A 15,522-nucleotide genomic window follows, 5' to 3' on the forward strand; every position below is an offset into this window, starting at 1 on the left:
TGACAGCCCTTACTATGAGCGTTGTCGCGGTGCCTAGACACATTGTGCGACAACAGGTAGCATCAAATGTGCTTTAGCCATGAAAATTAGTAGAGAGGCTAAGGCACATGAGATCTCCAAGACCCAGAAATCGTTTGGAGAAATTCCACCCAGATGAAGAGATATTAAAATAATTAATATTTTTAATGGGTCCCTAACTCTAAACTTAGAAAAATTAAAATATTAATGTGTATTAATATAAAATGGGTGAGACCCGGATGCGGGTGTCTTAAATAGGTGTTAATGCCTGGGCATGTGAAGCCGGCAACTGGCAAGCTATTAAGCAGGTTTAGGCGGTTCGAGGCAGGTAATTAATCAGCATTAATGAATAACCGAGCTCGAGGTACGCAGGTGAAAAATATCAGGATGGCGCGCGCTCTCCATGGCTCATTTGCTCCGGTCTCTTCAGGCATTGACGCAGTCGCTCCGGGTTCTTCAGGCAGTGTTCTCCTCTGGTGGTCATGGCCTCAGAGCCTCAGCGCAGCCCAGAGAATTTGGAAGCCACCATGGCTTCATAACTGCTCCCATTTGGCCAGCTTCAGGTATATGGTTCTGTCTCTTTCCGAAGGCGTCTGGTGCATTAAGTTAGTTTTCTCCATATGCATCTGGTGTATTAAGTTAGTCTTCTTGCTCATCTCTGTAAGGGATTTCGATTTGGTCCTTGTTGAAGGTGTCTAGGTCGAGTATTGGGCTTATTCAGTCGTTGTTGGGTTTTTTCTTGTGGTCGATTCTATCTTCTGTGTGCTCGGCTTTTAGGTCTTACATTCAGAGGTCTGGTATTCAATCTGGTTCCACTTAGTTTGCGGCGAGTCGCTTCTCCCTCACCCTCAGTCCTTCAGCACCTTCAATCCGTTGTTATATACTGTTATGGCCCGTCGTCGTGGCATTCCCAGGCGTGGTAGCAACTCGGGGTCCCGTGGAGGTTCTCGGGGTCGTGGTGGCTCTGTGCCTCGACGTATAACTCCGTTAGCATCTGCCTCGCCATCCTCACCGCCCTCAGACTATTCTGGACCCTCCCTAAACAGCTCTTTTCACACATCCCGGTTCAAGTTCAAAAGCATGCTTAACAAACCTCTTATCTCAGCTATAATAACTGTTATCTTCTCGAAGGAAAAAGATGAGCTCACAAGCTCAGATGATACTTCCAAGGATCAGTCTCATTCTCAGAATTCCAGTGATTCTCAGAGTAGCTTCGCTGGTGTTGTCCTCAATGCTTCCGCTGTGGTGCACGAAGAGGGCCAACAGGAAGACTCTCGCCCTCAGCCAGACTCTCCTCAAGAGCAAATCATAGCTTGTGAGCCAGCGCGCCTCTCTGGCAGTGTTCTGCACCTTGTGCCTCCTCCAGAACGCAACACGATGGAAGCTGAAGATGAGGTGATGGTAACCTGGGTAAGCTCCCCCAACCAGGCAAATGAGAACGCTACAGATTCGCCACCGCAACCTTAATTACCTTTGGCTTCAGCAACAGGACAGCAAGTCATCTTATGATTTCTGGATTTCTTGTGTAATTTTCAGTGTGCATGGCTTCTGTTATTATCAGCATGACATTGTTCATTCTCCAGGATATAATTTTGGCTTTCCTTTTTTTGTAATAGTGGTAAAGGACAGCATTTTGTAAAAGGGCAGCTCACTCTGAAGCGTTTAGCTCTGTTTAGTCTTGGGTCTATATAGCTCTGTTTAGTCTTGAGTCTATGAGTTTCATTTTTGTAAACAGAAGGCAATGTGCTACTTGCAATGGTTCTTTTGATAGAGGGCAGGCTTCTGCCCCCTCAGAGGTTCAAACCTCTTTGTAAATATTTTTTCTCTTTTAATCTTAATAGAATAGTCTTTATACAGAACAAAAAAAAAAAAAAATATATATATATATATATATATATATAAAATGGGTGAGAAAGTCCTAAGAGACGAGGGTCAAGCCAGATTTAATCTTAGTCGTTGATTAGGGACTTAATATCGATCGTTGAATCATCAACCGGAAAAGCATAAGAGAAGGCTTGAGGGTCAGTTACAGACACATCAAGTGAGATCAGTCAGTTTGATTTTCTAGGACGAGGTTTGCTGAGGAAATTGAACAAGTGATCAATTGCAGTGAGGGTCAGTTCGGCAAGAGGCCAAAGAATACATATCAGAGAGGCAGCGAGGAGCCGGAAGAGGCAACACAGAGCATAGGAGGGCTGAGGTAGAGGCTAAGGAGGCCGACGCAGAGGACGCAAAAGCTGCGAAGGCCATTGTTTTAAGAATCGGTCAAACCGAATCCAAAACAGCCGAGCGAGACCGATCCAAACCCTGGCCAGTTTGACTCGGCCGACTCGGTAACAACCCGGCCGGGTCAGTGGGCGCGGCCGAAAAGCGATATTTTTTTTGTTGTGTGTTGTTTTGGGGGCCCCAAAGCCCATTCTTTTCTTCCTTTGGGTTCTTTGGGGTCCATTTCTCTCTCCCAAACCATATAAAAGCTACCCAACCCCTCTCATTTCCTCACAGCCATCTCATTGCATTTGAGTAAGAATTTGTGAGGAGTTTGTTAAGAGTTGTGGAGTTTGTTTTTGGAGCAGCAATAAGGAGTCTTGGGCAAGCATTGGAGCAGAAGTGAGGAGCTTCTTGGGCAGCCATTAAACCAGCATTGAGGAGTTGGTTTGTTGGAGCAACTTTGAGGAGGCAGTTTGTGCCTAGAGGTATGTTTTTTCACTTCTAAAAATCTGTTTTTGCTTGTTTATTTTTTTGTGCAAATACAGAAATTGAAAAGAGTGTTTTTTGTGAAAGAAATAAACATTGAAGCAATGCTATTTTTTTGTTTTCATTTTCAGAGTTTTTCTTTTCATTTCCAAGTCAAAAAATGGCTCCTAGAGTGAAAGATGTTGCTTGGGCATATGCTGAAATGGTTGATAATCAAATGCATTAAATTTTGCCATATTTTAATTAAGGAGGGTCCTGGGGTCATTAATAGGCTGAAACAAAACTCGGCAGGGATTAGAGGCCAAATTACTACATGTGAATCACCACAAATTGGGGAGATTAGGAAGGAGTTGTTAACTAGATTTGAGAAGTTTCAAGAAGGAAAAGCTAGGCAAAAAGAAATAGAGGCTGAAATTGAGAGGAAGAGGAGTATACAAAAAATGATGGCTACCAACCCCCATTTTGATTGTGAGGGTTCTTCTTTTATCCCTTGTACTGATACATCCAACCCCTTCTGCTATGTTCCTCCCTCCTTGGAGTCTATTCAAGAAAAGGGTAAGGGTAAAATGAAAAAGAAGGGTGATATGAATATCAAAAGTTATTTCACTGTCACACCCTCCTCTCCATCAGATGCACATGGTCCTAAAGCTAGTAGAACTTTGCAACCCACTTTAGATGACCATTGGAAGAAAGAATTGAGGGAGACTGCTTGTGATTACATATCTAGATGGTGGTATGATGCTGATACCCCCTTCAATGCTTCCCATTCACCATATTATGAGCCTATGTTTGATGCCATATTTGTTGCTGGAAAAGGCTTCAAAGGCCCTACTATGCATGAGTTAAGGGGGTATCGTTTGCAGAAAGAAATTTCCTCCATTAATGAGTATTTGAAAGATTTCAAAAACTCATGGGCAAAAACAAGATGTACCATCATGTCAGATGGATGGACTGATCAAAGGAACCGTACCATCATAAACTTTCTTATCTTCTGCCCAAAGGGAACCATGTTTCTAAAATCAGTTGATGCATCCGATAGGGTGAAAGATGGACAATTGTTGTTTCAACTATTGGATGAGGTTGTTGAGGAGTTGGGGGTGGCTAGTGTTGTTCAAGTCATCACAGATAATGTCTCTAACTATGTTCTTGCTAGTAAACTGTTAGAGGAAAAACACAAAACCATCTTTTGGACCCCATGTGTTGCACATTGCATAGACCTCATGCTTGAGGATATTGGCAAATTAGATTGGGTCAAAAACATTGTAGATCATGCCAAAAGCATAACAAAATTTATCTACAATCATTCATGGATTTTGAGCCTAATGAGGAGACACACAAGGGAGGCCTGCCATCACTAGATTTGCAACTCATTTTTTGACATTGCAATCTATGCTTTCACAACATAGAAACTTGCAAAAGATGTTTTATAGTGATGAATGGAATCAAAGCCAATGGTCTCTCAAACAGGAATGCAAAGAATTGAAAAAGAAAGTTAATGAAGAAATATTTTGGAGAAACGCAACAGAGATTGTGAAGGTTGCTTAGCCACTAGTTAAGGTGTTGCGGTTGGTGGATGGGGAAAGATTGGCTATGGGCTTCATTTATGAGGCTATGGATCAATCAAAGGAGCAAATAAAGAGGGCATACAAGGATAGAGTGGCTAAGTATGGGCCCATTTGGGCAATCATTGATGAAGATGGAACAAGCAACTCCATCGCCCTATACATGCAACTGGGTATTTTTTGAACCCATGGTATCATTATAAAGCTCTGGCGATAGGAACTTTGAGTGGGGAGGTTAGAGATGGATTGATTGACTGCATTGAACGCATGATCCATTGGAGTGTGATCAGCTAGAGATACATCGACAGATCACAACCTTCAACAAAGCCACAGGTACCTTTGGGAAGAACCTAGCAAAGATTGCAAGGGAAGCAGATGAGTCAGGTAAACAAAAATTTAAATTTTCAAATTCTTAATACTTATTTTGTTAAATTGTTTATAATTTGAAAGTTGGATATAATTTGTAATTTTGTTGAAACTTGAGCTAACTCATTACACTAATATGTTTTTTGCAGCACAATGGTGGGAGGCTTTTGGTAGCCATTGTCCTCAATTGCAGAAGTTTGCAATTCGTATTTTGAGTCAAACTGGCAGTGCTACTGGGTGTGAGCGCAATTGGTTTGTTTTTTAGAGGATTCACACGAAGAAGAGAAACGATTTGGATCAAAAACGGTTAAATGATCTAGTCTATGTCCAATACAACCTTCGACTCAGACACAACCAATTGTTGAACAAAAGACCTGATTCAAATCCCATTGTGTTGGAAGATATTGATCCAACATCAGATTGGGTAGTGGAGAGTCATCCAGCAGAGTTTGATTCTGATAAGGATCTTGATTTGAATTTACAAGGGGTGGCATCAATTGAACAAAATGTTCAGTTGAATGCAGATCCACTTGTACCAGCCTCAGGCCCAACCCCAAGTCCTCCAGTTGCAGGCGCTTCCTCTGCTCAGCCACGACGGAAGCACATATCTCGTCTATCTCAGCGTGCAGCTGTTGCACAGCCTGCTAGTGCTACCACTACTATAGTTGCAGTTGGAGATGATGATGAGGAGGAGCCATGGGTTTCCCTGTCTGACTCTGATTCAGAGGTTGAGCCAAATGATGTTGGCTCCTCTAGCAGTAGCTAGTAGTACTGGTCAGTGGTGACTAGTGATGTTTCACAGTTTACTTTTGTTGTAGAGGTCATTTCTAGCCTCCTTGGTTATGTGTTTTTGTTTTGATCTCTATATCATCATCATGTATGTATTGGACAGTGCACTGGATGCCATTTTGATATAATGGATATATTCATGAGCCTACTTTGATCATATGTTGTCTTCTATCTATATTCTAAAGCTTTGTGTTTGGAAACATGAATGAAAATCTTTAAAATTATGTTTTTTTATAAAAAAATAAATATTTAATGTATTTTTTACAACGACCGAGTCATTGAAATCAAATTGGCCGAGTTGGAGTCGGAGTCGAAGTCAACCGTTTCCAAGTTGCAGTCGGAGTTTTAAAACATTGGCAGACGCAGACGCAGAGGACGCAGAAGCTAACGCAGAAAGCCGCAGAGGATGCAGAGGCTGACGCAGAAAGCCGCAGACAGCGCAGAGGGCTATAGAGGCTAACGTTGGGCTGAAGAGGCTGCGTTGAGGAAGTTTGTGGGGCAGACTGAGAGCAGATTAGTCGAGAGACAATGACGCAATTCCAAAGAGGGTGACGCAGTTCTAGAGGAGTGCTTGGAGCAGCTTTCGCTGTCTAGCACAAGGAACAGTCAGAGTCACAGTGGGGTTGATTCATCCAATGGCTGATTTGCCGAGATTTTTGTCTCCGGAGAGAGGTACTACTGCCAAGGAAATTCTCTGAAGGGTGAGCCATTTTCGGCACCCTAGCTATATTCAGAATCTGCTTAATTATAATACCCTCTATATGTTGCACTGGTTTTCCCGCATTGGTTTTTTCCAGGGAAGATTATCCAAAAATAACGGTGTCCCTTGTGTTGTCTCAATTTATTTCAGTTTTTGATCTGTATATACTATATAATATATTTGTGAAGGCTGCATTTGTATTTACTTCGATATTTAAGCATTTAAATAACTTGTTAATGCAAAAACAAGTAGTAGGAGATAGTAAACCAGAAAATGCAGTAGGGGTTTCTGATGTGTTACATTCAGGAATTTTCACAATATCTGCCTCCGGAGATCTAGTACCTTCCTCAGAAATAGAGCTAGACACCTCTCGTCCAAGAAACAGAAGAACCTAGTAAAGAGATCCCCACGTCTCTATGTAAAGACAATGAACCCCCTCCCCAATCTCATAGCATAGCTGCATATCAGGTACCAGAAGATAAAGTGATCCTCTGACTCAATGTCCTGTAGGTGATAAACCTCACAGATCCTCTCAGGCCTTGAAATGTGACGGTTTGTATCAAGCTGGAGCTAATGTGAACAGACTCTGAACTTGCCTACGGGAATCCTGAGGCTGTCCCACATTATTGTTTTTTATGAATGGTACATTTTCTGTTACTTCACTACAAGGCTTGAATAGCAAAGACATGTAAGATACATTAATGAAACCATATTGCCCCTTACTAAACAGCAGCATGAAGTAAGCCCATGTTGATCCAATCAGAATTTCAAATGAGATAAAACTCATCTTCTCAATAAGTTTATAAACATGTTTAGGACAAAATCTAAAGCAATAATAACAAGGGTATATAATAATATAAATCAGTATTACCAATGTGACCAAAGGAAGGACATAACACATTTTACAAGTTTTCATTTACCTGTTCTGCCAATCCTCCAAGGCCCATACTGTCCATAAAGTCCTTGACACCAGCACCATTATTATTCTGAGATGATGAACGAAATTCTGCTCTTGCTTGCTCAGGATCTATCTGCAAAAGAAAGTTATACCTGTGTAAAGATTACAACAAGGCATTGCATATGCAGTGCATACTTTTCTTGAATCCCAAGTTTGTAACTTCCGTACAGCAAGATGCAATCTCTCTATGAATATACTTTATGGTTTCTTTGTATTCCCGACATAATTCTCTTCTCAAGTGAAACCTTCAGTTATGCAACCTTGCTCCTTCCAATTCTTCACTTTATTTTATTGTCCTAGTTCACATCAATAACATATGTACAGTTTTCCCCCATGTAGGAAAGAACTATTTTGTAATATACACACCAGGATCTTGACTACCTAATATGTCTAACATCTTCTGGAATGAAAACAGTACTTATTAAGGGTTCATAATACCAACCTCCAATGCAAACAAAGGAGAATCAGTCCCTTCAACAGCAACCAGCTTCCCTCCACTTAAATTCTACAAGTCATACATAGCATCAAAAGTTGATCAATTCATTATTACAAAAACAAACATGGATACTTTGAAACTTTCAAAGCACAAATCCATTTTATCAATAAGAAACAATCTCTATTGCTGATGGATAGAAACAAAATAGGTGATTCTTGACATATAAATCCCACCCTGGATAATAAGCACATCAGTCGTGTATAAACACTTATTATGATTTACTTATTTTAACACTTTGCTGTTTCCTTGGATTTTTTCAGTTTTTATGGATTTCAGATGACAATACTGATGGTCAGAGATGATGTCATAATAAATCAACTATTATCAATTAGCCCACATGGAAAGTGTCTACCTGATCAAAGGAGTCACTCAGAGAATGAGCAGGATCAGTGGACACAACAAGTGTAGGATGCCCACTATTTGCAAATTTAACAGCAAGAGATGCTGCACAGCTTGTTTTGCCAACACCTCCCTTTCCACCTAATAAATAGTATTTGCGCTTCATCTCAGTAATCATATTGTCAAAGCTTGTCTCGCTTTCTGTAGGGGTTGTAACTGCCCTTACTGCAGAAATAATGAAATAAATTAGAATATCAAATTATAAACCAAAACCCCATCAAACCTCATTGTTTACCATCCAAGTACAGCTTATAAGCAATTGGATAATACAATTCCAATGCCAATAAATTCAAAAAAAAAAATTGTACCAGTGCAAAACAATTACACAATTTCTAAGATGAAAAATAGAGTATTCCAACATTTACCAGCATCTCCAGCAACCATTTTCTAGGTTGAAAAGATTTAGATAAAAATACTTCAGACCAAAAAAGGAAAGAAAATTCCAAAACTGAAGCATTTAGAACATAGGTAAAGCATGCTGTCATTGAAACCAAAATGTTTTTCTATTTATCCTAATACAAAATTCATCCATCTTAATGCATTGCATAAAATTGTAAGGCAATCTAAATACGAAGCATATCTCTCAATCAGTGGGGACTGTAGTCTACTGTCTGACAACTTATTCAAAATCTAAATCTGCAAAACATGAAATCAGGAGATTGCAGATTGATTACAAGATTGGAAGTTATCTTCCCAAACTAGCAAGTGAAACAAGGACATTACAGATTGATTACAAGATTGAAAGTTATCTCCCTACACCTAGCATGTGAAACAATCGTTAAACACAATAAAAAGTCACACATTCTGCCACCAACATGTTATTATGTGTTGACACCTAATCTTTGGCATTAGGTAAATCCATGTAAATATTGTAAATAACAAAATAAAGGGAATTGGAAGACGAAGAGACATTTGGAGATGAAACCCAATAGTCTCCCTCTCCATGTATATATCTATGTTCCATCTTAATGCAAAAGCAGCAATTACTTTTGGAGTTACCCCTGGCCTGACATCATATCAAAGCCAGCCCCATTTTAGCTTCCTTCTGCATTGTAACTCCTGCTAATTTCCTGCCATTTTCCTCTGTCCCTCTGCATTCTATTTTTTTCTGCTCATTCTATGCGCTGATCCATGGAGTAATTATGTTGTTCATTATTTAATTCCTGGTTGTGCGTTGAACATTCTTGCCACCCTGCATTCGTTCTGCTGCTCTTTACATATTTGAAGACTGTACGTTGGTGTAGAAATCAGAGTCTTGAAATTCTGTGTTGAAGCAGCGATGAACACTTCTGAAATTCTGCATTTAGTGAAGTTGATACATGTTGGCATTGTTTGAGTGGAGCAAACACGCTCAGTAATTGACAGAAGACATATTTTTATTAATACTTGAATGAATGAATGATGGTTTTTTACAAGAAGGGCCCTGGCCTAAATAACTCCTTTGGCACCTTTTCGAGAAGGGGCATGATCTTTGATCGTGCCCCCCCAATTCCATAATTAACTAATTACATAACATTGCCTCCCTCTTGAAAAGATGCTTTGTCCTCAAAGCATACGTAATGACGGGTGTTTTTGGCAAAAAGCTTTTGTCTCCCAAGAGGTTTCTTCTTCTGGTAGATTCTTCCACTTGATAAGGTATTCTTTAATTACTCAAGATTGCAACTTCCTTTCCCTGGTGGTAACAATTCCTTCTGGTTCTAAGATGAACTTGCCTTCATCATCTAATATCGGAAGCGTTGTCTGTGCTGATTGGTGTCTGCCCAATGCCTTTTTAAGACAAGATACATGGAAAATGTTGTGAACTCGACTGTTGTCCAGAAGGCTTAAGCTGTATGCTACTTGGCTGATCTTTTTGTTAATCTGATATGGTCCATAAAACTTTGGCGCCAATTTGTTTTTTCCTTTTTGTTTCAGAGATAATTGTTTGTAAGGCTGAAGTTTAACAAATACCCATTCTCCAACTTCAAATTCTCTCTCTGTTCTATCGGTCGGCCTGCTGCTTCATGCAATTTCTTGCGATACTTGGATTTTCTTTTAATGTTTGAAAAACTCTTTGGGTTTCTTCTAATTGCTCCTTAACTGCTGCAACTTTTGTCTCGGAAATGGCCAAATCCTTCCATTTGGGAGGTTCATATCCATACAGAGCTTGAAATGGGGTCATCTTTGCGGAAGTGTGATAAGTTGAATTGTACCACCATTCAGCGAGATGTAACCACTAAGCCCACTTGTTTTGTTTGTTTGTTGCATAACAACGAAGGTAAGCTTCTAAGCACTTATTGACAGTTTCTGTTTGACCATCTGTTTGAGGATGATATGCAAAACTCATGTTGAGGTATGTTCCAATATGTTTGAAAAGCTCCTTCCAAAAATTCCCCTTAAACTTGGAATCTCTATCACTAACAATGACTTTGGGAAATCCATGTAATTTGTAGACATTCTTGCAAAATACGAAATATCTCAGCGATCTCTTTTGGTGAATCTGATTTCTTCATTCTTATGAAGTGTGCATACTTTGTGAGTTTGTCTACTACTACAAGAATTTTATCTTTCCCGTCTGACATGGGTAATCCTTAAATAAAATCCATTGATATTTCTACCCATTTTTGGTTTGGGATATTTAAGGGGTGGACCAACCCTGGGGTCATAATGTTCTCACTTTTATTTCGCTGACATGATCACATTCGCCTACATATTTTTGAATATCTAAATTCATACCCTTCCAGAATGTTGGAAAAAGTAACTATGTTAGGTCTTCAATAATGTACTTGAGTCATTATGTAATGGACTTGTTAAAAGAATAAAGAAAAGAATTTTTATTGTTGCAACAATGACTTATTAAAGCATGGGTTTCATGCTTGGGTCATCATTATATTAGTCAAAGTCCCCATTGTGGACTCCTAGGATTAATATTGAGTTTATAGAGTCATTGTATATTCGAAGAGACCCTTCTTGGGCTTTCGGATCATGTAAAAAGGTTTTGTATCAAGCAAAATATGAATTATGTGTCCTCCACATCATGTCGGCCTAAGGAAGATCAAGTCGGCCTAAAGACCCTCATTCGACCCACAAGAAGGCTATATATAGAAGGAATTTGAAGTCATTTGGAGCACTCACTCTCTCAAGCAATTTGATATCTTCTGGGAAGTGTTGGGGATGCGAAGTTTGCTGCCGGAAGGAGGAAAGAAGTGTGAGTTTGGGGGAGTCTCTAGAGAAGAGGAAAATTGAACTTTTGGTGCCTCTCTCTCTCTATTTCGTCATCTGGTTTAGGATATCGAAGTCTCCTAGGGTTTTGTTGTTGCCAGAAGCTACATGTTGTCGGGATCTGCTGCATAGTCGAAGATCTTGGAGGCTGACATGGTGTGGAGGGAAAGTCTAGTCTTGGTCTAGGGTGAAGAGTCTCAAAGAATACTATTGAAAGGAAGAATTACTTTGATTGGGTTTTCCCCTCGAGGGGGGTTTTGCCCTGGCATGTGCCTATATCTTGTGTCTCTTGTTTTGTGATCTTCATGTATGTATAATTGCTTGATGAAAGATAGCATAATAAAGAAGTAAAAGAAGCCAACACACTCACAAGTAATTAGCAAGATCAGAGAATCAAACCCTAATATAATATCTTTGATTTTCCAACATGGATTCTCTCTCTATGGTGAACTACATAAGATTGGGTTTCAACTCTGCTGGAAGATGGATCAAGAAGATCATCTACTACCTATTCAACAAAGTCAAGAGTCATGGATTCTTGGCTGCCCTTACAGGATCTCTTACTGATGATAATGCATGGATCATTGATAGTGGAGCATCGAGACATATGACAGGTGAAAGTAGGCAACTTGTGGAATTGGGTGACAACAAAAGCTATGATGTTAGAGGCCTAGGATCTACATCATTAAAGCTGGACAATGGATCGAATTTGCATCTCAACAACATTCTCTATGTTCCAGGTTTGAAAATGAATTTACTTTCTATTTCTTGTTTAGAAGATAAAGGGGAAAGAATTGCTTTTGTTTATGGAAAAGTATTGGTTTGGGGAAAGAACTCTAGTATTGACAAAGCTAGGGTTATTGGAGTTCGTGAAGGGAGTCTTTACCGGGTTATCACTCCATCTCCTCAAGCTCTTGTTCATATGGAAATAAGTCCCATTGAACTATGGCATCAAAGGTATGGCCATCTTCATTATAGGGTCATCCCTACTCTTAGTCAATTGGTTAATGGCATTCCTGATATGAAGCTAGACCATGAAGGTGTATGCAAAGGATGTTCTTTGGGGAAGCATACTAGAAAACCATTTCATCATAGTGAATCTATATCTAAAGAAATTTTAGATCTCATCCATTCTGATGTGTGCAGGCCCATGTCTGACAAGACACTTGGAGGTCATCTCTACTATGTAACATTCATTGATGACCATTCAAGGAAGACATGGCTCTACCTACTCAAAACTAAAGATGAAGTATTTGATAAGTTCAAGGAGTTTAGGGCTGAGGTGGAAACCCTAACCGAAAAGAAGATAAAGACTCTAAGGTCTGACAATGGTGGGGAATACACCTCTAAAGAGTTAATTGCATATTGTAAGGATGCAGGTATTAAGAGGGAGCTCATTGTTCCCTACTATCCCGAACAAAATGGATTGGCCGAAAGAAAGAATAGGTCAATTGAAGAAGGTATTAGAACTATGCTCCTTGATCAAGATCTACCGAAGTTCTTATGGGGTGAAGCAGCGATGATTATCGTGTACGTTCAAAATAGAAGTCCTCATAAGAGTCTTGATAATACTACACCCGAAGAAGTATTCACAGGAAAGAAGCTGAGTGTGGATCATTTCCACATATTTCGAAGTCCAGCATATGTCCATGTTCCGAAGGACAAGCAAAAGAAGTTGGACTCGACAAGCATCAAGGGAATATTCGTTGGTTATAGTCTTTCGTCAAAAGCTTATAGAATCTACATAAATGAGCGAAGATACATTGAAGTAAGCAAGGATGTCATATTTGATGAGAATCAAGCTTACAAGAAATCAAAGGATATTCATATGATGACGAAGAAGTTCCCGTATTTGAAGAGGATGAAGCTCATGAGAACTCTACTGCAAATGATAAAGAAGAACGACAAAGTGAGCCTATTCAATTGGTGGTTATTCCAACCACAAGGAAGAGGCCATATTGGTTGAGAGCTACGTTAGAAGATGCTAAAGACATGAAGCTGCGAAAGGGTCCTCCAGGGAAAGTAAGAAACCGAAAAGGTATTCTGGTTAATGTTGCATATATCACAAAGTTGATTGAAGCCGAGCCATCTACATTCCAAGAAGTTGAACATGAAGAGGTTTGGAAGAAAGCCATGCAAGAAGAATCTCAATCCATCGTGAAGAATGGGGTTTGGGAAACCGTTCCTAGACTAGTGACAAATTGGTTGTCACATCGAAGTGGATCTATAAGATCAAACATGTTGATTGAAGTATAGACAGGTATAAAACAAGGTTCGTTGCAAGGGGTTTTCTCTCAAAAGGAAGGCATTGACTATGAAGAAACATTTGCACCTACTGCAAGGTACACTACCATTAGATCGCTAGCTGCTACAATGGGGTGGAATAACCATCAAATATATGTTAAGACTACATTTCTAAATGGGACCATTGATGTGGAAGTGTACATCGAACAACCTGAAGGATTTGAAGTCAATCGCAGGGACTCTCATGTTTGCAGACTCAAGAAGGCTCTATATGGCTTGAAGTAAGCACCAAAGGCATGGTATGTAAGAATGGATGCATATCTTTTCAGGATTGGGTTCGTAAAGAGTATTGTTGATCCGAATCTATATATCAAGGTCGTGAATAATGAGCCAGTGATTATTATAGTCTATGTGGATGATCTATTCATCACCGGTGTAGAAAGAAGAATTCAAGAATGCAAGAAGATGTTGGCAGCTGAATTTGAGATGAAAGAGTTGGGACTGATGCATTATTACCTAGGTCTAGAAGTATGGTAGAGCCCTGGGGAGATATATTTGGGGCAAGGAAAGTACATCATCAAGTTATTGCAAAAATTTGGGATGATGGAATCCAAGCCGATGGTTACTCCTATGAACACCAATCTCAAGAAGTTGCGGAGCTCCAACTCGAGTCTCGTGGACCCTACCTCATATCATCAGTTGGAAGGTTCTCTAATGTATCCGGTAAATATTACGCCAAATATATGTTTTGCAATGAACATTCTTAGTCAGTTTCAGTTGGAGCCTCGTCATGATCATTGGATAGTTGTCAAACATATATTGAGGTATCTTCATGGCACTATACATCACTTCCTAAAGTATGATAGTAAGGAAGTCAAGCTAATTGGCTTCACAGACTCTCATTGGGGTGCTAGTGAGACCGATGGAAGGAGCACTACCAGAGGATGCTTTAGTCTGGGAGTTGTTATGATCTCATGGATGAGTAGGAAGCAAGATCCTGTGGCATTGAGTACTGTCGAGGCAGAATATGTGGCTGCATGTGAAGTAGGAAAAGAAGTTATTTGGTTAAGGAAGCTTCTTTCGAAAAGTATCTAGGTCCTACTGTGATTAACTGTGATAATCAAAGTTGTATCAAGATGTTTGGAGATCCCGTGTTTCATTCGAGGACGAAACATATCAATAACAAGTTCCACTTTATTAGGAACTTGGTGCAGGATGGGATCATGAAGCTAGAATATGTTCCAACAGACAAACAAGTAACAGGCACTTTGACAAAGGCTCTTCCTAATAAGAAGTTTGAATATCTAAGGAACCTACAGGGTTTCGTAGATATTGGTGATTGTATTGATGATAAAAGAATGGAAGAGATTTGTTGAGGTTTTGCGAGTGAAGCATTGTTTGGGGAGACATCAGGCCGACACTATGTGTTGATGTAGGAATCCCGGAATTGAAAAGGTGGTATTGTTTATTGAGCTTAGTTTTGGATACACACCTATATGTTTGGGTTGGTGGTTAACAAGTAACACTGATGGTACCTAGAGGGGCTGAAACCTTGAGTCCACCTTAGTCCCACCTAGATAGATTGCCCTAGTCAGGAATCTAGTCCATGGCATTTCAGTGCCTAAATTGTTGAGTGACTAGGTTGGATAGATTGCCCTGGTCAGGGATCTAGTCCATGACATTACGGTGCCTACATTGTTGAGTGACTGGCTGGATAGATAGCCCTGGTCAGGAATCTAGTCCATGGAATTGCGGTGCCTAAAGGTTCTTCATGTTCATGTTTTCATATAATTTGAGATCTTCCATTGTATTTGTACATTATGAATACCTCCCTAGTTAAGACGGAGTGTTGGAAAAAGTAACTATGTTCGGTCTTCAATACTTGAGTCATTATGTAATGTACTTGTCAAAAGAATAAAGAAAAGAATTTTTATTATTGTAACAATGACTTATTAAAGCATGGGTTTCATGCTTGGGTCATCATTATATTAGTCAAAGTCCCCATTGTGGACTCCTAGGATTAATATTGAGTTTATAGAGTCATTGTACATTCGAAGAGACCCTTCTTGGGCTTTTGGATCATGTAAAAAGGTTT

At 39.8% G+C, this 15,522-nt stretch overlaps 1 protein-coding gene across 1 annotated transcript in view; it reads right to left on the reverse strand.

Annotated features, from left to right (window-relative positions):
• LOC149189861 (ATPase GET3B-like) overlaps window positions 1-15,522 on the reverse strand; it is a 235,447-nt gene that overhangs the window by 181,671 nt on the left and 38,254 nt on the right. Inside the window, exons 2-4 of the mRNA XM_089411961.1 lie at window positions 7,936-8,147; window positions 7,530-7,592; window positions 7,050-7,160 (exon numbers count right to left, since the gene is read on the reverse strand). Coding sequence (XP_089268087.1) covers window positions 7,050-7,160; window positions 7,530-7,592; window positions 7,936-8,147 — 386 coding nt within the window. The remainder of the gene's footprint in view (window positions 1-7,049; window positions 7,161-7,529; window positions 7,593-7,935; window positions 8,148-15,522) is intronic.

This window comes from Pinus tabuliformis, chromosome 3_1 (genome assembly GCF_031772625.1).
Source record: "Pinus tabuliformis cultivar Carrire ecotype Pingquan chromosome 3_1, CPIR1, whole genome shotgun sequence".
In the NCBI taxonomy this organism is placed as follows: domain Eukaryota; kingdom Viridiplantae; phylum Streptophyta; class Pinopsida; order Pinales; family Pinaceae; genus Pinus; species Pinus tabuliformis.